Here is a 21,823-nt window from a genome sequence, read left to right on the forward strand (position 1 = left end):
ACTGACGTTTTCGATAATTTAACAACATATGGCAAGATAACCACTCTTTGCCAGTAGTAATTTTCTTGATGGTTAGTGTTGTAAGTAGCACGCAGATGAGACATGGTCCAGCAACTTAATAACTACATTGCACTCATGAAGCGTAGGTTGATCCCAAACCCAAACACAATCAGCCATCTGTCAGGTCACAAACATTACTTCCATAGACCATGAGAATATATACACTTGATGCTTAAGCAGTTAGGCTTTTTCTTTTGTTTGATTCATAAGATATAACAACTCGATTTACAAGGGTAGACGAAACATAGTTTCGCTTGGGCCTAAAGAAACATTATTCGCATTTTATGTACGAGAAAGGATAAACAGAGAAGACAGACACCTACAGCATCTTGCGTGCTGTAACTGCAGTTTTCAGTAGACATGGATGTCTACACTAATACCTCTCAGACAGCTGCTCTCTCTACCAAGTTCCTGGGCTGAAATCTTTTGGTGTGCTTGGCAGCGTAGCCACAAGCATGAGATTCTTGCCAGTGCCGCCTGACCAGCAACCCTAACTCGATATACCACACTTAAATCTGCCCACACGGCACCTGATTCAAGACTTTGTTCATATCCATCAAGATCTGCTTTTGTTACCACTACTACAGAACCATCATCAAAAGCCACAAGGTCTTGTGAAGGTGCTGTGTCTGAAGTTCTTAAAATTAAATCTGCCACATGGCTGTGCAGACCAACCTTCTTCACTTGAAGATAGTAGAACTCCTGAACAGCCTGCGATTGTAATAAAGAAAGTGATAAATCAAATCCATTGTTTCAAAAAATACAGTTTTCTATTAAAATGCATAGAAGTATGAATTCATTATTGCTGAACTTAATTGCAGAATGTAAGACCGAAGACATTATACCTGCCATTGGGAAGAAGCTAAAAGCACCCTTGGTCTAATTGACCTCACATAATCATACGCCGCAACAGGTGTCATCTGCTTATAGTGTACCTATGTGAAACCAAAACTCACATCAATGAAGCAAGAACCAATAAGTAATATGATCTAAGCTTCTTTATACGGCACTAACCAGGTAACATAAAACAATGGTTGTGCTGCGGCCACGACCAGCTTTACAGTGAACGTACGTAGTTTGCCCACATGATGCATTTCCTTGAAAAATAAAAAAGATGAAAATAAGGGCACATTTCTACCAAGGAATATTTAATACAAAAGAATGGAGAACCATTTGAACAATGTCTCTTTTCTTTTAAGAAAAAGGTCATGGGCAGATAAGTTTAACCAAAATAACCAACCCCCTCAAAGAACACTTACGATGAATGAAATCAATAGCTTGGCATATTGATGTCAATGATGGTGCAAAGCAGTAGTCTCTTGTAGGGATCACCAAATGGTCAATGCCATGATTCTACCGACAAAATTGTAGAAAGCAAATTAACAACTTTAGTAACAATCAAAGGATCCAAGGTACTTGAATGTTAAATGCAAAAATATTAACAACATAATTAAAAGGAAATTTTAAGTTCGTAAAATCACAAAATTGGGAAAAAGAAAAAATATTTGCAGAACAAAGATAAAAAGTCTTGCAAAGTACAAAAAAATGTACACCATAAATACTAGAACATAATGCTCACTCGATAAAGAGATGTTGGAACCAAAGTCTCATAAGGTTCATTTAGTGTAATCACTCCACGAACACCAATCTCCTTTAGCCTTGGAACATCAGTAGGGAACGGAACAGCACCTAACAGTATAAACTGTAAAAAGAACATATTAGAACTAGTCAAACAAATGTGCAACATAAGAAGAGTAAATTACAAGATAGATTCTACACAAATATGACTCTCAGAGCTTTCATGAAAATGAATCCGCCAATTGAATGAACAAAAAAGATAAGATAGGTTAAAAAGCAAAGACTATCAGGAGAGAGTGAGTGTGACATCATGCACTCTGCAAAGTTATATCCATCCACAATATGAGGAAAATAAAGACTTTTACTTCAAAATTGATGGAAATTTAGAACACAAAAATAGCAACATTAGCCAGATTAATTAAAAACCATATACTACTTTCTCTTGTAAATGAGAATCTAATTTATCAATGCCAGCAAGCATAAACATCAATCAAGGCAATACCCCACAATGTGACCACAAAAGAAACCCATGAGCATTTAACAAATTGCAGAATGATCTGAGCAATAGTATGTATAAACATGCATTTGCCCACGTATTCAGAACAATATTATCCAACACCAATATAGCTAATAACCTGAACAACCTAGACACAAATATTATCATCTGAAACAAGCAAGCTAAATTAAACAAGCACTTGACCAAAACAGACAAAAATAAACACATAAAATTCAATTAAAACCATATAACAAAACATGAAAGCATCCACATAACCTCGAAACACTCATCACCAACAATACCAATTACTTAAGATGCACAGCATGTACGAGTAATCTGTACCTCATCAACTCTATCCCACCACCGGAACTCAGCCTGAATCTTGTTCCTAACAACATTGTAAAGCAAGGTAGGGTAAAACAGTGCACGAGCTCCCGCACCTATCAACACCCTTTTCGCATCCCATTCCACAACATTTCTTTCGATACCCAAAACCCCACTATTTCCACAACAACTCTTATTTGCTTCTTCTACTTCTCCAGCTTTCTCCATCATTTCCCCTCCTTTCAATTCTTCAATATGCATATCCCAACGGTTCAACACAAATAAAACAAATATGGACAAAATTAAAAACCCTAATTACCCAATTTACACAATTTGATAAAGGCAGAAAAAGAAAGCTCAAAAAATAATCGAAATGTTTACATTCCTCTTCAAACACAAACCCTAAAGCTTGGAATTCGAACGGGAAACGGAACAACAGATGAGATTGATAGCAATTGATTTGGGAATCACGGGTTGTTGATTTCCCAATGAAAGCAACACCAAATTTCGAAGGATGAGGGTCGATCGGACGGCGGGAACAAGCCGGAGACGATGTGGCGTGACAAGACGACGATTGAATTATGGAAATCGGGGATCGGGAACTAAATTGTTATGTTTTGGAAACCCTTAACCCTAGAAAAAAAAAGTTCCAATTTTGTAAGAAAATTCGTGAAGAGAGAGGATAGCCTGGGTTCCACTCCTCCGCTTTTTGCTCTAACAAACTTTGAAACCAAAGAGTAACAAGGGGGTGAAATTTATTTTTGGGTGAGGAGGGGAGAGACAGAGTGACGGTAATGATATGGAGGGAATTTATGACAAGTGTGTAGAGAGATGACACGTGTTGAACTGAGTTTGGAGGTTAGGTGTGAGGAGGATTGCCGACAAATATGACAACAATTACTAATCAACGTATAATCCACCTAAAAGAGGAATATCACAATCTTAACTACCTTAAAAAGAAAAAGAAATCGTAATTTTCTTTAGAAATTGTTACTAATTGTTTGATTTTTCCAATAAGGAAGAAAAAAAATTTGACATTTTATCTTTCAATGAAAATGATAGTATACTACTACATGACTTTCAAGCAAAACATAAAAGGTTGGTGTGAAATTCATAATACTTGCATTTTTTTTTTATTACTTTGCTTATTGATATACAAGTAGTATTATGAAATTGACATAATATTTCAAAAGATTTTTTAACTATTTAAAGTAATTTAAACTTTTGATTGAATCATTATATTTTTATTTTTTATTAAATATATGTTTATAATTAACAATTGATTCTTGTCAATTTCACTTGATGGCGACATGCTAACTGACGTAATAAATGACAATACAAAAAAATAAGGTATTTATATTCATATTTAAGTGACAGAAAAACAAATTTATTTACACTTTTTTTAAAAAAAATAAAGATTTACATATTTAAATTTGAATGACAAATTTGCATACCGAAATTAATTGAAAGCATTGGAGTCCTAAACTTAATTAAGTATTGATGTCGAGTTTTTAATGGATTATGTCTCAACCGCCCGTTGATTCACAGCCAAGAGCTGAAAGCAAAATTGGGAGGTGGCAAAGTTGGGGTACCACTAACCTTTTAAAAACTGTTATCCAATTCGTACCAAAAAGAGAAAACAACGACAAGAACTTGGAATTAAAGCATTATAATAATGAAAAGGGTACGTGGAATTTAGCCTGTTTAAGTAAATGACAAGAACTAATGAACTGTGCATTCATGTGAGAGCAAGATGTCAGCTCTGCCAACAGAAAACATTGATCGTTTCAGCATCTCTAAGAACCAAAAATGCTAAGAGCTTGATAACAAGTTTGCTAACTGAGTACAACAAAAAGACAATGAGAGGTGGACGCTCTCCGTTTACCGAGGAATATGTATTCTCTGAGGATTTGTCAAGAAGAAAACACAACACCAGGTCTTGACGCATTGCATATTTCCAAATGAATGAATCAGTTGGGGAACATGAGCAATTTGTTCCTTCTTTCCTGGGATTACTCATGATGCCTACGTACATAGATTTGGCAAACCCTGGATTACTTTTCTCTTCTTTTCTCTCCCCAGGATGAACAAAGCTCATGAATCACTCAATACTGCAGGTAGGAACAATGATTTCAGTTCTTTTCTCTCCATCTACAGAGAGAGAGAGGGAGAGACAGAAAGGCAGACAGCATCATAAAGTCAAATAAAATAAGAAACAGAGACATTCATATAAAACAGGAAAAAGGAGAGGGGAATAAAAGCCTTATCAACAACATTTCAGTAGTTGTTGATACAGCGATTAAGCATCAGGGCATCCCTTACACATGATGTTTGTGTAATACTTCAGATTCGTCGGATTAAAATAAGTTATCAAAACCTTCAGCAATCTGTATTAACAATAGAGATACCACATACAAATATAGACTAAACAATGGATTCAATTATCTTTGTCCAAATTCTCTGATCTCAATCACTGTTCCATACTAAGTAGTAAGAAATGTACATATAGCAGGGCAAAATTAAACTTACGAAATACTAAAACGACTTGCAATAAGTTCTGAAGAAGAAAACTTTGTTTCAGATTGCATTATCCACTCCACAGTTATGATGCTTTGGCCTTTACACGGCAACAATTGCTGTTTTACCATGCAATAACTCATTTTCTTTCCCTAACAAATTTGAAAAGACAATATGGACTAAACAGCTTCTCTATCAGATGGCTTTATAAAATCCTTCAGCAATCTGACATGCATCTACGCCTTTCCTTTGCAAGGTAGCGTCCTAATACAAATTGCTTCAGCCTTCAGGATACACAAGTTAGGCTGATCAACAGGAGAAAGATTAATAGTGTAAATTGTGATCTTAACCCCTACGAAGTTCACAAGAAGAGGCTTTTAATTACGCAAGATAATATTTGAAATGAAAAATAAGCACACATAATTGAAAAAAAAAAAAAGAGCATCCTATAATCCACTTACAACATGACATAAACCGGAAAAACAACAACTTGACTTAGCTGTATTCTCATTCAGACCAGGATCATCCTGAATAAAATCCTGCAATTCCATTAAAAAATACCATCATTAACTTCCAAGGTGCTTACTGTATTGAGGATTATAAGAATCCTTGGTTGTGTCTTTGTATGGTTACAGTAAAAGCAAATGCTAAAAATCTTATTCCAGATGTTTTCCCTCTTTAATTAAATTTCTAATTTATCAAACAGAAACTTTTTACTAGAAAAGAAGGCCCTCCAAGGCATATAAATAATTGTTTGATAATATCACCTTCCTATCCTACCAAGCTCAGTAACTAGCTGCTTATCTCCACAGTTTTTCAGATGTTCAATAATTTTGTCAACATAAGGAGCTTTCAAGCGAATTCTTTTTTCAAGCATCGACCTAGCAAGCTTTGCAGCTTCAACCGAATGGCTTTGCCGACAAAGGCCAACCAAAAGAATAGAATAGATATCAGCGTCAATGGAAGACAAGTATCGCATCCGCTCAATTTCTTCATATAAGTAAAAACCATCAAGCACCCGTCCCTCTTGACAGATCTCCCTAATCATGATACTACATGCAATGCTATCAGGTTTAGCCCCAGTTGCTAACATCTTCCTAAAGAGCTTCTCTGCCTCATCAAGTCTTTTAATCCTTATCAAAGACACCACAAGAGAACTATAGCAATCACCATCCGAAACGCCACCCCCAGGAACAACTTTATCAATCAACTTATAAGCTTCTTCAACATGTCCCTCGGCACAGAGCCTCTTGATCAAAGTACTAACTGTTACACGATTAGGAGCACACCCACAAGTTCCCATTCTATCCAAAACCCTCAATGCCTTTGTTGTCTGACCCTTCTCACAAAAACTTTGAATCACAGATGTATATGTGATAACATTTGGACTACAACCGTCACCTTCTTTCTCCATCTCCCCCAACAATTCCAATGCCTTTTCCACACTCCCATATCTACAAATCCCCTCGAGAAGAGCAGAATACGCCACCGCATTTGGAAAACACCCATGCTCCCTCATAACCTGAAACAACCCACAAGCATCCTCTAATCTACCAGCATTGCAAAACCCCTTGATCATAGCCAAATACGTGATCATATCAGGATAAAGATCAATCAAGCCCATCTCTTTCATCAATTTATCAGCCATATCCATATCCCCTTTCTCACAAATCAACCTAATAACCACATTATAAGTAGTGGTATCAGGTCGTAAATTAAATTCAGGCATTTTCCTCAATACCAACAAAGCCTCATCAGTAATCCTAGCTTCTCTACACAAATTCAAAACAACCTTAAACATTTTAACGTTAACCAAGCACTTTTCCACCTTGTAAGCTTCAATAACATCCAAAACAAGAAACGGGTTTTGCTTAATTTTCAAAAATTCACAAGCTTTGCTATACATATAAGAGCTATGTCTATAATTTGATTGAAGACCTGCCCATATAAAAAACCTCAGACCCATTTGAGATTTATCAAAGGAGCATCTTTCTAGCACTTCCCAGACACAATTCGAGTCCAGTTTAGAATTGACTAAAGCTAGGGTCTTCTCTATGTTGCTCTGTTTTTTCTGTAAATGAGTGAAGAATTTGTCTGCAGAAGAGGCTGTGCTAAATAGAAAAGTGAAAATCTTGTTTGGTTTTGAGGAAATTGAGATTGAAATGAAGCGGGAGAGTGAAAGAATCGGCATGGGTTGGGGTAGGAATTTAGGGGCTTTGAAAGTTTAACTGTTGGTTAAACCCTAATCCTAGAAAAAAACAAATGGGGGAAATCTTACCCGAGAGATGGATGGCTGAGTTTTGGCGAGAATAAGGATGTACTGAGTTGTTCGATCACGGCCGAGTACCACACGATCAACTCATTTATTATCACCATGAGTATATATCCATAGTAAAAAATGAGAAGGATCATTGCTCAACATCTCTATAACTCAACTCACTTTGTCTTTATCCATTTATTTTAATAGGATAAATAAAGGAAGTGAATTAAGCAATAATTTTACCAGTGTTATATCAATATCTTGCTAAAAACATTAAATTGACAATACTTAAAAACATTTATTAAGGTGTTATTTTGGAGGAAAATGATTGTTTGTTTTGATGATGAACTGAGCCCAAGGCTCAAGCTAGATAAGAAAACCACAGTCCCATACTTCAGTTGAACAAAATTGCTTTGGCATATTCTAGGAAGAGGGACATCTAGACAAGCTTAAATAATTAGGACAAAATGTATAGTCTAACATTGGACAATCTTACCAGATTAGTGGCCCAAACACTTAAGAGGTAGAAGCCTAACAAAAGTGCCAACCCCAAACAGAGAGTGGTAAATTTGTGTGTCAAAAAGGCAGAGAGAATCAGATGCATTGTGACTTATTTCACTTTCGGCCACAAATTGGAGAAAAGAAGGATACCTTATCAGCCTTGCTCACTTAATGAGGATTATCATCCCTTAATTCTTCTTGCTTAAAGTTGCCTGTTATTTAACATGCATGGGCAGCTCCCTTCACATGGCTGTTGGGGGTTCAAATCCTTTAAAAGCATGTGGGAAGGATGACTCAACCGTGGCATGGCATGTAACTTTGTTTATATTGAAAAGGCTTAGAGTCTGCTAGTTTCTTTTCACCGAAGCATCGTCTGCTTATTGATAGCAAACGTGTTTGATGTTGATTTTGAACAGCTATCAAAATTCCTTCTGAACTTCTCTTTTGCTAAACTATACCTTTGTAGTTGTATGGACTTGATGAACTGAAAACGCAACTGCCAACTAAGATCTTCCAATTCCCTTCAAATCTTTGAATGACAGGTACAGTGTCGCGAATTAATTTTTATCAGTGCATGTAACCAGAAAGTAAACAATATTATCAATTTAGAGGAACCAGAATATTCCAAGAACCACGCCCACATTTCCACCATTAACATCCCCATCAAACAGAACCAGCTGTTTTTATTACAAAGTACACTGAATCCCACTAATCATAACTTAGCTTCTCCCTTCATCTGCTCAGCCAAAAATGTTGACAGAATAATAAATAGCAAGAAAGCTAAATGGAAAGCAAAGAAACGACAAAATGGTTGAACCAGTTCTTAGCTTCACAATGGGAATATATTGTTGTTTAGAGTTGTTCTGTTATTAGGACAAAATCCTTGGTCAATCTACGTCGGACATCTCTCTTTTCTTTTCCTTATTTTTTGAAATAAAAATGGAAGAGGACAAGAAATGCTTGAAAATTCTATCCAAATATGAAATATCAGCATGATGAGCCTTTACCAGCTAAAGAACCTAAAATGGGGCAAGATCGAATATATCAAGGGGAAGAATATATTATAAAATAGTATGAAACCCGAAACTTTCTTGGTCAATATATTAAATCCTGCACAGTAAGATTGTTCCAATCTTCCAAATATGCTGATGAAGTGATGATGAAGAAATGACTAGGTATAGGGGAAGACCACCAGCTTCTTCTTCTTTCTTGTTCACTCTTTCAATTAATTAATAAATTAAGAATGTAAGTTGATATTAAGTTAAAGTATATCCAAGTCACTGCGTGGCCCTTAAGAGCATCTAAATATCAGGTCCAGACATAGGAATAGAATGAAGAAATGCAGAATGTAAGAATGGAGTGAGTAGACAGACTAAGAAAAGCATTCCCCTCTCCTAAATTGCAAACACTGTCCCTTCTAATTCTAGAGTTTTTTTTTCTTTAAGGCCTCCACAGAAAAAAGCTAGCGTACGCAGTCCAAAAGAAGAATCCTGGCCTGGCCATCTAGACGCAACCCATTTGCCCCTCGCTCTATCCCTAATTCCCATAATATCCCCACCCAGATTCTTTTCTCTTTGTTTTTGTCCCCCTAAGTTTGCATATTCTGAAATACATGGCTGAGTCCTTTCTTTTCTCAGTTTATTTTTTTTTCTGGGAAAAAACATATATAGTTCAGTCATGGAAAGTTGTCAATCAGAATATGGGGTTGAAGGTAACCTTTCACTAGAATATATAGCTTGAAGAAACTTAATGAATTTTATTGTTGATGGGTGTGATTTAGGTTGCACCAGCTCTTAGCTCTTACTGGACCACTGGACCATACGTTTTTTTTTTTCCAGCTTTTACCTAATGCTGATATAAAGTGAGAAAAGGAATGGATGGATTTTATCAAATAATGCAAATGTTTTAGATTGAGCAAAGTCTGATCTCTAACCATTTGAGATAGCATTTCCACCTAGAGTCATCTCCTTTTTTTTCTGACCCATGAGTCACCAAGCAAAATCTTCACCTCAGCAACCAAATTCATCCTTAGCTTCTAACTTTTTGCCTCACATTTCAGAAATGCAGGTTCTGCCTCCAAACTGTCACAAACAAAAAGTTTTAAATGATAAGGACTTGATTATTTGATGATGGTACTAAGCTCAAACTAAGTTCCTGGCTTTTAGACTTGTTAAAGGAGCATGACGTGTCTAGCATCTTTTACAATTTAAGTATTTAACCATGGAAAGACTCAGTGCAAAAATTTGAATAACAGGATCACTGAACATGACTGTAAGATCTTAATTTTCTCACTCTTAGTTGTTCATCATTTCAGCCCAAATCCATCAACTCAACCACCTTTACCTAAAAAGCAGAGAAGAAAAATGGAGAAAAGAAAAGCATCGGATGAAAATTGAGTCCAGAGAAGGCTTTATCCTCAGGCTAATATATCAGATAAAATAAAAGAAAAGCAGTAACAGAGAGAAAGGGTAATGAGGCTATACATGTCATTTTGCTAAAAGAACCGTTAAAAACTTGAAAGCAAACCAAAGCTTAGCTTTAAATATGCTCACTTCTCCCACCATTCCTCCTCTCTTCCACTCTCTTTCTCTGCCTTTCCTCATTCTCCACTTTTCCTTAACCCCTAAGTCTTCTTTTCATCTCCTCCTTCATCTCCATATTCTTTGGCACAAACAAAGCTTACCAAGAAAACAAGAAAAAACCCCCCTCTCCTCTTCTTTTTTTTTTTTTTTGTTTTTGGATCTATCTTCTTCAATGGCAGATACAGACTCCTACACCAAACGGCAGCAGCTAGTAAAAGCGCAAAACCAAGCAAACCCGAGTAAGTACTATAAACATTTCCTGAACAAAGCTCTCGTAGTCATAATATTTTTGGTTATAATCCCAGTTTTTCCCTCACAAGCACCTGAATTTATCAACCAAACTCTACTAAACAGAAGCTGGGAGCTTCTGCACCTTTTATTCGTTGGGATAGCCGTTTCTTACGGGCTTTTTAGCAGGCGAAACGATGAAATAGAGAAAGAAAACAACAATAACCAATCTAAGTTTGATAATGTACAATCTTTCGTGTCTAGATTCCTTCAGGTGTCATCTGTTTTCGATGATGAAGCTGAAAATTTACCCGGGTCTGACGAAAGCAAGGTCCAGACTTGGAGTAACCAATACTATAGGAATGAACCTCCTGTTGTTGTAGCAAAAGAACATGCTGTTCTTGATGAACAGAGAAGTTCTAGCTCTAGAATCTCCGAAAAGCCTTTGCTTTTGCCTGTTAGGAGCTTGAAATCGCGTGTTTTGGACGCGAATAATCTTGAGACAAGTAGGGAAAATAGTTCAAATTCTAGCTCTCTCAGTAGGTCTGATTCTAGTTTTAGTTCCAAAAGGTTTTCAAATAAAGGTACAAATGGGGCATTGGGAGGCTTGGATCAAGATGCTTTGGAGAAGAAGTTGAATGAGAATAATGTTGTTCTCCCTTCACCAATTCCTTGGCGCTCAAGATCTGGAAGAATGGAAGTGAAAGATGATATTGAATCTGAATTCAATAGGCTTGAATCTCGGTTCTTTAGGTCACAAACTAATCGTTTGTCTCGATCCAGTTCCCTGTCTTCTTCACCAAAGTTGTCCCCTTCACCGCCTCTATCTTCGCCAAAGAAGTTATCTCCTTCTCCTCCTTTGTCAATGGAAGCACAAGCCAAGAGTGCAGAGGATGTGGTGAGGAAAAAGAGCATTTACAGGTCTCCACCCCCACCACCACCACCACCTCCACCCCCACCAATAATTCACAAATCGTCATCACTGAAACCAAGTTCTACCTTGATTGATGATGAGGTTTCCTTTGATAAGGATTTGCCTTGGAACTATGCAAGCGAAGACTCGGATGGAGACACATTAATGGGGACACAAAGGGACTATGTTGATGGTTTGTCCAAGGGAAAGTCACTTAAGATGATTCGGCCAAGTGATTCACTTAGGGGAACAAGGAAAGATGGTGAAATTGAGAACGGGATCAATGGCAAGACAGTGAGGTTTGATCAAACATCATTCAGGACGGAGAAGCTGAACCGTGAAAGTGTCAGTTTTATGCCAAAGCCAACTTTCATGGAATTCCCGCAGGAGCAGAAACATGAATTTGTTGAAAAGTTGGTAATGGAAACCACTGATGATGAGTCAGAGAGCGAGAATGAGGAAGTTGGTGATACTTCCTTTCTTTCAAGCTTCGAAAGAAGTCCAAACATTGAGGAAGCTAGTCCGAGCAGTGGTATAGATGGAGGTTCTGATGTAGATAAGAAGGCGGATGAGTTCATAGCCAAAGTAAGAGAGCAGATCAGGCTTCAGAGGATTGACTCTATTAAGAGATCGAGTGGCCAGATGAAGAGGAACTCTCCAAGGTAAAGTTAAAGAGACATCAAGCCTTAAATATTTCACAGGATGAATTTGTATTCGGTTTTTCAACCTTTTTTTTTCTTCCTTTTGTTCTGCTTCTAGCTTTACTGAAGGCCTTTTTGAAAATAAGGTCATGGCATACATAGATAGTCTGGGGTTTCTTTCATGTAACCAGCTACTGCATTGGAGAATTGTTTCTGTTCTCAAACTTGTCGGTTATTGCATCTCCTGCATTGTTGTAATTGAATTGGAAAAATAGTCTTTTTCCAATGCATTTGACCTAGTGTGAATTCAGATTTTCAGCTGCTCAACAAGCTGATGATCAAAGAACATACAGCTATCTCAATATGTCACGCGTCCACTGAAATTTTGTCATGACAATAGACTATGGATTGTTGCTCCAGAAAAGAAAATTGATTAAGAAAAAAGGCCAATTAAGAGTAAAGAATATATGTTGATTAGTGTCTTTGTTCAGTTTTAAATGCCCATACTTGATACTTTTCAACTTGTTATCCTTGAAACCTTGAGAAAGCAATTAGAAGAAGGGTGCTAAAGAGTCAAGCCGTTTCTATTATACTCCAGTTCATAAATCTGCTGATCTTCTCCCAATTCCCATCTACTCTAATAGCAGACCCTAAACCTCAGCCTTCTTAAAGCCAAAAGTTATTGGTATACTGAGAAGTTAACTCATTTACGGCTAGCTTCTCTTTGCATGGAAAAATTGTGACAACAATTCATATTCAGAAGCTGTCATGTTCTGAGTTGCATGGTTTACGTCATCTAACCGGAAGCAGTTTACAACAACTCTGTTTGAAATCTGCTAATCAACACATGAGCTTCATCAGAGTGGAAAGCAAGTTTAGGCTAATTTTATATAATTAACTTCGAGAACTGATGAAAATGGAAAAAACCGAAACTGCTGGATGATGCACAACAACCAGTATTGAGTTCCAATCTATGTGCAGTTGGTAAGTGTTTTTTTTTTTTTTTCCCTCTCCCTTTCCCTCATATTACGAAACTTGTTCTCGAGTCTAAAGCAAAGCATATATTCTTTCCAAGTTCAAGCAAAGAATGCTAAGCTTGTAATTTGGATATCATTACAGTTTACATAACACCGTTTGTAATGCTAACAAGATCAGCTTTAAATAAGCGCGAATCGATCTTTGTCTAGTTAGTCACTTCACAACCTCATTTTCCCGTTGTTAATTGCCCATAAAAGCATCACTATCTCTGCCAAATACGAAATTTAGTGCACCACCAAAGAGAAGTCTTGGAATATTGAAGACCATATATGTTCCTGTACCTATTCCTGTAGCCAACAGCTCAGAGTGAAAGCTCGATGTGAAATTCTCTTCGATGCCGCCTCATGCTGAACAGTACTGCCAAAAACAGAGCTGAGAAGGTTGCTGCAAATTCGAATCGGCCCACTTTTAATGTGGGTTTTTAAGGCTTGATGCAAAATTGACCCAAATGCATTTTAGTGAATAACACTCTTGCTTTAGTGGGCTTCCCTTCTTGATGAGCCCTGTCAAAACCTTAAATGTCCTCAAAGGACCACAGCCCACCCACCCTATTCATCGTTGGTTGGGGAATGGGGAGGTGGTCAGGGTTCAAACTCGCCACCTCCCTTGTACCTAAAATACCCAACAGTTCTAGCAAATGGGAAATATGGATAGCACAAGCTCTTCTCTAGAGAGCAATTTTTGTTGAAATCAAAGTGCTTGATAGAGAATGAAAATTTTGGAGGACAGGCTCTTGTGAAAATGAATAATCAGTTCTTTACTTCCTGCAACACAATGTGTTTGCTTCCAACTTTTCCATAGCCTCTTGTGCCCACAAAAATTTTCTTTTCTTGAACGACAGTGTCTATACAAATTCCTGGAGTCATAAATGTTATTCTATGGCATATTCTAAAGTAATAGTCTCAACAGACTGGTTACAGAAAATTCCTACAACTTGGGGCATTCACATTCCGAAGGGCAAGTTACATATCTGTTTGATTCAAGGAGAGAATCAAAACGATCTCAAATTGTGATAACTCTTAGGACCACACTGAGACATAATCTAGTGCCCTGTGCCCTAGATTTCGGATTCAAGGTCCACTAAGGACCTGTTCTAAGTAATAGGAATGTGTCTGCGAGCCCACAATCTAGTCAGGGAGTAAATATGTGATAGATAATCGAGTCCATGTATTCAGGGTTAAACTTTTTACTTGACAAGGAAGACACTGGGTTTTAGTTATTGCAGTGAGGGCAGTGAGATTTTCCCTCTGGTCACTTAGACAGGAAAAACAACAACACAATGCTGTAGTACGTAAAGATATTTTAAGACAATCCACTGTATCTACAGGACCAGGGAATTAATTGCTGATACCTAACAGATTTTGTTGTGTTGGCCATAATCAGAAGAATATATGGTTCGAATGCTCCTGAACTTCTTATGAAAGGCATGGCATGTCCCTCACATTTATTATCCAAGATTCGCTTTTCCCCAGGTCTCGTGACAAGATGCTAAAGAAGTCTTTGTAAGGCCTCCAATTTAACGGGCAATAATTTGTACGAATATATATATAAATTTAAATTTAATAAGAAAATGTTTTTTGGTAAATAAAACCGTAAGACAATCTAAGTCAAAACGGAAAATTACTCATAAATTGGATGAGAGTCTCCATAGTTAATATCAAAATAATTATCAGCCAAATATGTGAGAGTTAAGTGCGATACTGCATATGCATGATTGGAGTTACCTCTTGAACTCCTGTCAGCCACATGATGTGTTGCGCTTTGACAAGGACGTCAAGACATTAATGGAAGAAAATTATAATATTCCCAATCTCACTTTGAAAATTTGTGAAGATCTACTATAATATATATATATATAAAAGCTTATGCTTATAAGGTGATTTTTATAAATAAAATCGTAGAACTCTTTTGATCAAAGCAAATAATACTTTCTTCACAATTGATATTTAGACCAAGTTCCATTACTAGGAATATGAAAGTTAAGTGTTACATGAGGCAAAGTGTTAGATCGTGTTTAAAGTAGAGAATAAGCCATTTCTAAAACCCCACATCACTTGGTATGATCTTGGTTCGATTTTGCGTGTAATGTGTTACGCGTGATGCACATATCAAGACCTTAGTGGGTGGAGATTATAATGTGTTCAATCCCACATTAAGATTTGTGAGAATTTGCTTTGGCATATAAGTAGAGTTTTTGAATTTCTACTTGTCAAAACCATGAGATTTTTTGAATCAAAGCAAACAATATTTCATAGGTTGGACATAAATCTTTATAAGCACAATGAAGCCACCTATTAAACTTGTAAGAGTTATATATGTGATAATCCTATATCATGAGATGTGTTGGAGTTGATGAAAATGTTAAGATTTTAAGGAAATAAAAATATGGTAAAATTGTGACCCATTTAATCTTGTATTGAAAATTTATGAAAATACTTTATAATATAAATGTAAAACTATACTTATACTTGTAAGGAAATTTTTTTTAATACAATCATAAAACTTTTTGGATCATTATAGACAATATCTCATAAATAGGTTACAAATGTATAAAATTATGAGGCATTTCATATCAAAACAGACATTATCTCATAAATTGGGTGCGATGTCCATAAATCCCATTTAAATGATGGGTTTCTCCACAGTAGAAAGCAAGTTGAACGTGTTATACTGCTAATCCACAGCTTCCTGCCCAACAGGGAAATAAACATTGGAGGCTACGGGTGACCCTGTCAATAAGCAAATCCTACATTGTTTACCTGATTATTTATGGAAAGAAAAACAAAAACACAGCAGGGTGAAATTCCGATTGAGCTATGTAACATGGGAGTGAGGACAGGTAGAATAAGAAGTGGGTAGCCTGTCAATTATTAAAAAGTTATATTGTTCTTTTGTGGTGCTCTTTACAGGATCAAATATAGATAAGCTGATTCATAGACGCACAGCTCTATATCTGATAAGAATTTTCAAGTCTGCTGACCCAAACAGATGAAGAAGAACAAAAGCATGGTGCTTGTCATTTCAAAACCTTTTCTACCGAATACAAGAGTTTGTTTGGAAGGTGATCGTGACTTTCTCTTTTATTATTATAATTTTTTTTATCGTAAAGTTTTCGGGTGATTGCAACACAAGATAAGGGATTGAATCATGCCCATATTTGCAAAGGATTGAAACTAAAATAGTATCCCTTAAATAAGCCAATGAAAAGTGCATCTCCACCATTTGCACTGTTCTTCCCTCATCCCACACCTCGAGGAATTTACCCAAATCACGAAAACAAAAGACATACACTAGAAGCTACGTTCTAGATTTTGGGTTCATCATACTTTATTAGACAAAGTGGCTTTAAGACATGATTAAAGAATATTAAGTATTCGTCAAACACTACGTTCAAATGCTTGGCAAAGACCCCGGAAATTAGGACCAATGTTCACAATTAAAATACAAACCCTTGCTCAAAACGGGCGTTTAATTGTCCCCACACAATCCCCAAACCTCCAATTTGTAAAAGGAAAATTACAAAAAGCGAGATTCCTTGTAACTTGAATTGGAACTTGGAGCACAAGCGTTTGCTTTTAAGCTTTGGTCAAATTTAATAATTAGACATTTGCACTTTACACCCAAAGTTCTCTTCCCCACCACTCAAAATGAAGGAGGAAGATGTAATTAGCATCACTAATTAACACCAAAATTAAGCTAATTAAATATGTCAACCTTGGGGGCGAAAAAAAGGGATTAGATGGGCCCAATAATACAAAACATGAAGACCCACCAGAATCACATTGTAACCACCATATCTTAGACCTAAAACATTTGAACATGGAAATCGGTACGCTATTACACTGTTCTCCGTACGCAAGCATGATTCTTTTTCCATTTGACCAAACCGCCCTTGTGGATCGGGTTTTAATTTACGATCGAGGACGAAGAGCATCGAGCGGTCCATGAGGGATGGGAGCAGCTGGGGCCCAGGGGTTGATTGGGATGGGCCTGTGGTGGGTTTGGCCCAGCTGATGGGACCGTGGATCGACGGTGGATGATGCGTTGGGTGGGACCGCCACCCTCTCACATGATGGGCACATGGTGAGGGTGGTAGGTGGGGTCATTTGCATGTAGAATTGCGGGGAAAGTTTCAGTGCTCTCAGCTCCTGAACTTCCTTCTGCAACCGCCTGTTCTCCTCCGTCAGATTCTCACAGCATCTCTTTAGGAATTCACAGTCCACCTCAGTTTGCTTCAGCTTGGTCCTGCAAAAAGAATTCCAGTCCCATACTCAGTAAATAGTGTTACTTCAAAAGGACATAACAGTCACTTGAATAAATTTCTAACATTGCCCCTTAAAAAAATGGTAGCAAATCTCTTACCTTGCCCTTCTGTTTTGGAACCACACTTCTACTTGTCTGGGTCGCAATCCCAGCTGCTTAGCCAAAGCCAACTTCTGCTTCTGCAAAGATAATAATTGCCATACGTTTATGAGCATAGATACCAAAATACCCTCCAAGTATTATCTGTTTGGTTACTAAGAAAATAGTAACTGACGTCTAGAGCCTTTTCTTATCTTACACCGTCAAACAAGTCAAACTCAACGATCCATAAGGCTAAATTTTCCCCTTTTTAGTTTTCCAAAGGGTTTTTTTTTTCTTAGCAGCCAAACAGTAATTTTTATCTGAAAGATTCTGTTCAAATTACTTACTGGGTTGAGAGTGTTGTGTTCTTTGAAGCTTTCTTCAAGAATAGCAGACTGATCTTTAGAAAGCCTAAGCTTTTTTCTTGAGGTGTCACCATCTTCTTCATCACTGATGCCACGAGAACATGCTCTTTCAATCTCATGCTCATCTCCATTACCTTCTCTTTCGCTCCTTTTTCCACTTACACTCGATATCGTGCTGTTAGGAGATGAAACTCCAGCTTCTTCTTCACAATCGACCGCTGATGGCAATCTGTTCACGTCGATTCCTCTAAGAAATGATCTTGTCTCGGCCCGGCAAGATTCTGAGATAGGATCTGCATGCAAGGACCATACTTGTCAGATAAAAAGGCTGGGTATTTTGTCTAAATACAGAGGGAAAAAAAACTGGTTTTTGAGGCTGAGATCTGGAGAAAAGTAGCAGATTTAGAGGCTTTTGCATGTGAACATGAGAAAAGTGCAAGTGAAAACGATTGTCAAAAAAGCTACTTCAAACATGAAAAAAGTAACAAAGAAAGTAATAATTTTTTTAATTGGGTTGAATTTAAAAGGGAAAAAAATGATACTAAAGCATTAGAAAAAAAAAAAAGGAAAAGAAATTGATTCGTTTAAGCTTCCGTTTGGTTCTCGGGAAACCAAGGGAAAAGGAAAAAGGATGGAAAAAAGAAAACGAGATCTGAAAGCTGATGTCCATGCAAAGACAAAAGAAGTGCCCGCAAGAAACATACCTGATGGAGTAGAGGCATCGTTCCATGATGGCTTTTGAAGCGTTAAACCAGAAGGAGAAGAGCAAGAATTAGCAGAGGATGGAACCAGAGAAGGCCTTAGATTCAGCTGTAAAGAGTGGTGACTCTGAGGGAAGCTCAGGCTCAGACTCAAACCCAGATCTTCTTTTCCCACCATCATTATTGTTTTCTCCTCCCTTTTTTTTTTTTTTTCTTCTTTTCTGCTCTTGCCAAACACAGCTTTTTCTTGTATAGTAGCTTAGATTCTCTTTGGTGTGAACAAGGGTGAGAGAAAGAGGGAGTGTGAGAAGGAAAAGATTTGGGTTTTGGAGTTTTAAGAGAGAGAAAGAGTTGAAAGCTGATGGGTATGTAAGAGGGGGGAATAGGGGATTATATAGAAAGCAGAGAATAGGAGAGAGTGGTGTGTAAGTTCAATCATGACTCGTTGTCAGGAGGCCAATTATCTCAATCATGGCTTTTGCTCCCCAAAATAATACCTAACTCTGCTCCTTTGTCTTCTCCCTCTCTCTCTCTCTCTCTCTCTCTCTCTTTTACTTTTCACCTTCACTATGGTTAAATGGCAAAACTTCTTCCAACTCCTGTTTCTACACTTTCCTTGGTGTTTACTGCCACTTTGCTGCTGCTTCCTAGCAAAAATATAACTGAAATTTTGATTGCATCGGAGTTTACCATAAAGAAAAAACTTAAATGTGCTATTGACGAAGTTCCCTTTTTAGTTTATAAATCAGTCAAACATAATTATAGTTACAAACTCTCAAAATTAACTGCATTTTATTATCTACCATTTATACTTTGACACATCAAAAAATAACAGCAATGGTGCAAAAATGTAGGAGGAAATTAATTGTTAATATTATTTGTTCTTAGCTAGCAATTGAGTAAATTAAGCAAATGAGAAAGACACAACACAAGGATTGCTTGGTAGAGGAAGGGATGAGTGCTTACCTAATGTACAACCAAACTTGGATTAACTTCCATCGCATGCAACATTCCAATTGGGGTGGCATTTAGCACGCTTTGGTGAGCAGTTAAAATTTGTGATCATCAAGGCATGATTCACAACTTTGACTCTTAAAATTATTAAATTTAGGACATTTAAAAACCATGCTTTTGACGGCATGATAATCAAACACAAATTTTGTCTCAAGTCAAATAAAAAAAACCCATTTTATAAAAAATAAAAAATAAGATATGAATAAAAAACATACGCAACCTATGTTTTTATTTATTTATTCATTTGTGTTTTTTGATAGCAACCGACGTTTTTTTCCTTCAATCATACATTTAGGTTGCGATTCAAAAATGTCATTAACAAAAGATTTGTCAAAATCAGATTGCTGGGATATCATGATTGTCCATCAAAATTGAAAAGGAAATTCCGTGGGGGTATCAATTTTAAGGTTAGTTACCAATCAAAGAAACAAAAAATAGTTAAAAAATGAATGAGAAAAATAATAGTATTGGAAAAGGAATGTTGAAAAAAGTATAACTCTAAATGCTATAATTAATGCAGAATGGTTTTTGCCAGCCCCAAACCAACCTAAAATTAATGCAACCAGATTGCTCTCATTATTTGTCTCCGAATCCCAACCAGAAAAGACCAGGAAACCCGAATATCATGAATCTTGTGCATTCAAGCCTGTGGGCCACAACCCCCACCTGAACACCTCACTCTCCATGCCCTTCCTGCCTCTCATCCAACGGCCTTGATCCTACCTCACATCATAGTCAACAATCCCTGATCAAACCCATTTGTGGGGCCATGTTATCTTGTGCTGTATATAATTGGGAACCAATGCCACTGATGCTTTGGACAACCATCAAATCATGAGTGGATGGTGATGATTGGAACCAGACAGATAAACTTTTTTTTTTCTTTCGTCAATTTTTAAATTTATTCTTTCTTTTCATTTTTAGAATACTTAATACTTCTTCTTTTATATTTTAAATTCAATTTTTATTTTTATAACATAAATTACACAAAAAAAATCCTTTTTTTTAAGATGTGTGAAATAAATCAATAGAAAACATGAGTGTGGGACCCAAACCCAACCTCTTTATCTTTTGAAAAATCTCACCTCTCCCATGCGCTTACCACGAGGGGGGAAGGGGGGGTTACTAAGACAAAGGCGTCGCTTTCTTAACCTTTCTATTAAAACAAAAACGCTTTCATTCCTTTTTCCAAATGTTGTCTGATGCGCACCCGGAGCGTAGCTTCACGCTCGATTAACGAACGGTCTGGATTGATCTCATCGCTGAAGATGAGGCGTGATCGTGACGGATGGAAAAGTGCGTCAGAGGAGCCCTAGCAGGAGAAAGTGGTCCTTGACAATTGTGTATGTAACTTGTCATGCGGCTTGGTGGCTGTGATCTCATCGGCTCCGTCATGATCAACGTGAGACCAATTATTGAGTCTCCTGATTTATGAACGAAAAATAGGCATTTTTTACAATTAATAGCAAATCACAACGTACAACCTTACTATATCATTAAAATCAAAAGAAAATGTGTCTTAATTTCATTTAAATATACTAGGTCTTGCACACCCACAATGTGGACGAAAGAAATAAATAATATTACTATTTGAAAAGAATAAAAGTTCTATTTCCAAAAAAAAAAAAAAAACTTATTTAATAGTAGAAAGTTCTTTTAAAAATGCATGTAAAATAAAAAATGGCATGTGTATTTTATAAAAAGCAATTATATGACGTGAAATTTTAATAACTTTTTATATTTTTTATTAATTTATTAACTAAGTTGATGCTCCATCATAACTCTATCACCAACTTATTTACTAATTTTAAGAATAGTATAAATTAAATAGCATGAATTTAAATTTATCGTTTGTTACATCATTATTTTTCATAATACTTAAACTTCGTTTTAAAATTTATTCTCTCAATCTTGTTGCGAAAAAACAAGATATTTCTAGATTAGATGTTGATCAACATACAATATAATCCATATTTATATTTAGGTTATGCACCTTATTTGGTTTAATAATGTTAAAGAACAAGTATAAGATACTATAAAAATGTATATTAAAATTTTCAACAAAAAAAAGAATGTTAAATACCCAAATAAACCCCTTAACTATGTAAAAAAAATTAATTCAATCCCTATTATTTTATTGCATTCAAATAAATCCTTAAATTTATATTTTGAGTCAAACAAGCTCATCTTCTTAATTATTGATTAACTTTTATTAATCAATGATATATGTATTACTTTTATATCATGTCATATGTCACATG

At 36.5% G+C, this 21,823-nt stretch overlaps 4 protein-coding genes across 11 annotated transcripts; 1 reads left to right on the forward strand and 3 right to left on the reverse strand.

Moving 5' to 3' along the window:
- Positions 1-225: 225 nt before the first annotated feature.
- LOC18606214 (phosphatidylglycerophosphate phosphatase PTPMT1-like) lies at positions 226-3,228 on the reverse strand. Of its 2 annotated transcripts, XM_007039691.3 has the most exons (7): positions 2,860-3,228; positions 2,477-2,706; positions 1,640-1,762; positions 1,320-1,413; positions 1,075-1,157; positions 906-995; positions 226-771 (listed from the first exon to the last, which is right to left on the reverse strand). In XM_007039691.3, the coding sequence occupies exons 2-7, from the start codon at positions 2,687-2,689 to the stop codon at positions 412-414; spliced, it is 963 nt and encodes a 320-aa protein (XP_007039753.1). In that variant the 5' UTR covers positions 2,690-2,706; positions 2,860-3,228; the 3' UTR covers positions 226-411. The 2 variants fall into 2 exon arrangements, with proteins under 2 accessions (XP_007039753.1, XP_007039756.1); XM_007039694.3 differs by having other exon boundaries at positions 2,477-3,227.
- Positions 3,229-4,171: 943 nt separating this feature from the next.
- Positions 4,172-7,247, reverse strand: LOC18606215 (Tetratricopeptide repeat (TPR)-like superfamily protein). 7 transcript variants are annotated; one of them, XM_088805044.1, is made up of 4 exons: positions 5,743-7,247; positions 5,437-5,514; positions 4,988-5,259; positions 4,172-4,569 (listed from the first exon to the last, which is right to left on the reverse strand). In XM_088805044.1, exons 1-2 carry the CDS (start codon positions 7,164-7,166, stop codon positions 5,487-5,489), a joined length of 1,452 nt encoding a protein of 483 aa, XP_088661170.1. In that variant the 5' UTR covers positions 7,167-7,247; the 3' UTR covers positions 4,172-4,569; positions 4,988-5,259; positions 5,437-5,486. The 7 variants fall into 7 exon arrangements, with proteins under 7 accessions (XP_088661170.1, XP_088661169.1, XP_088661168.1 ...); XM_088805043.1 differs by having other exon boundaries at positions 4,988-5,280; XM_088805042.1 differs by having other exon boundaries at positions 4,988-5,327.
- Positions 7,248-10,265: 3,018 nt separating this feature from the next.
- LOC18606216 (hydroxyproline-rich glycoprotein family protein) lies at positions 10,266-12,462 on the forward strand. Its single transcript, XM_007039699.3, has one exon. The coding sequence runs from the start codon at positions 10,281-10,283 to the stop codon at positions 12,123-12,125; it is 1,845 nt and encodes a 614-aa protein (XP_007039761.3). The 5' UTR covers positions 10,266-10,280; the 3' UTR covers positions 12,126-12,462.
- Positions 12,463-16,829: 4,367 nt separating this feature from the next.
- LOC18606217 (homeobox-leucine zipper protein HAT4-like) lies at positions 16,830-18,947 on the reverse strand. The gene is made up of 4 exons (XM_007039700.3): positions 18,552-18,947; positions 17,830-18,140; positions 17,501-17,580; positions 16,830-17,383 (listed from the first exon to the last, which is right to left on the reverse strand). The coding sequence occupies exons 1-4, from the start codon at positions 18,727-18,729 to the stop codon at positions 17,050-17,052; spliced, it is 903 nt and encodes a 300-aa protein (XP_007039762.3). The 5' UTR covers positions 18,730-18,947; the 3' UTR covers positions 16,830-17,049.
- Between the last annotated feature and the right edge of the window lie 2,876 nt (positions 18,948-21,823).

The sequence above is a fragment of the Theobroma cacao genome, chromosome 3, assembly GCF_053813885.1.
Source record: "Theobroma cacao isolate CCN51 chromosome 3, ASM5381388v1, whole genome shotgun sequence".
NCBI lineage: Eukaryota > Viridiplantae > Streptophyta > Magnoliopsida > Malvales > Malvaceae > Theobroma > Theobroma cacao.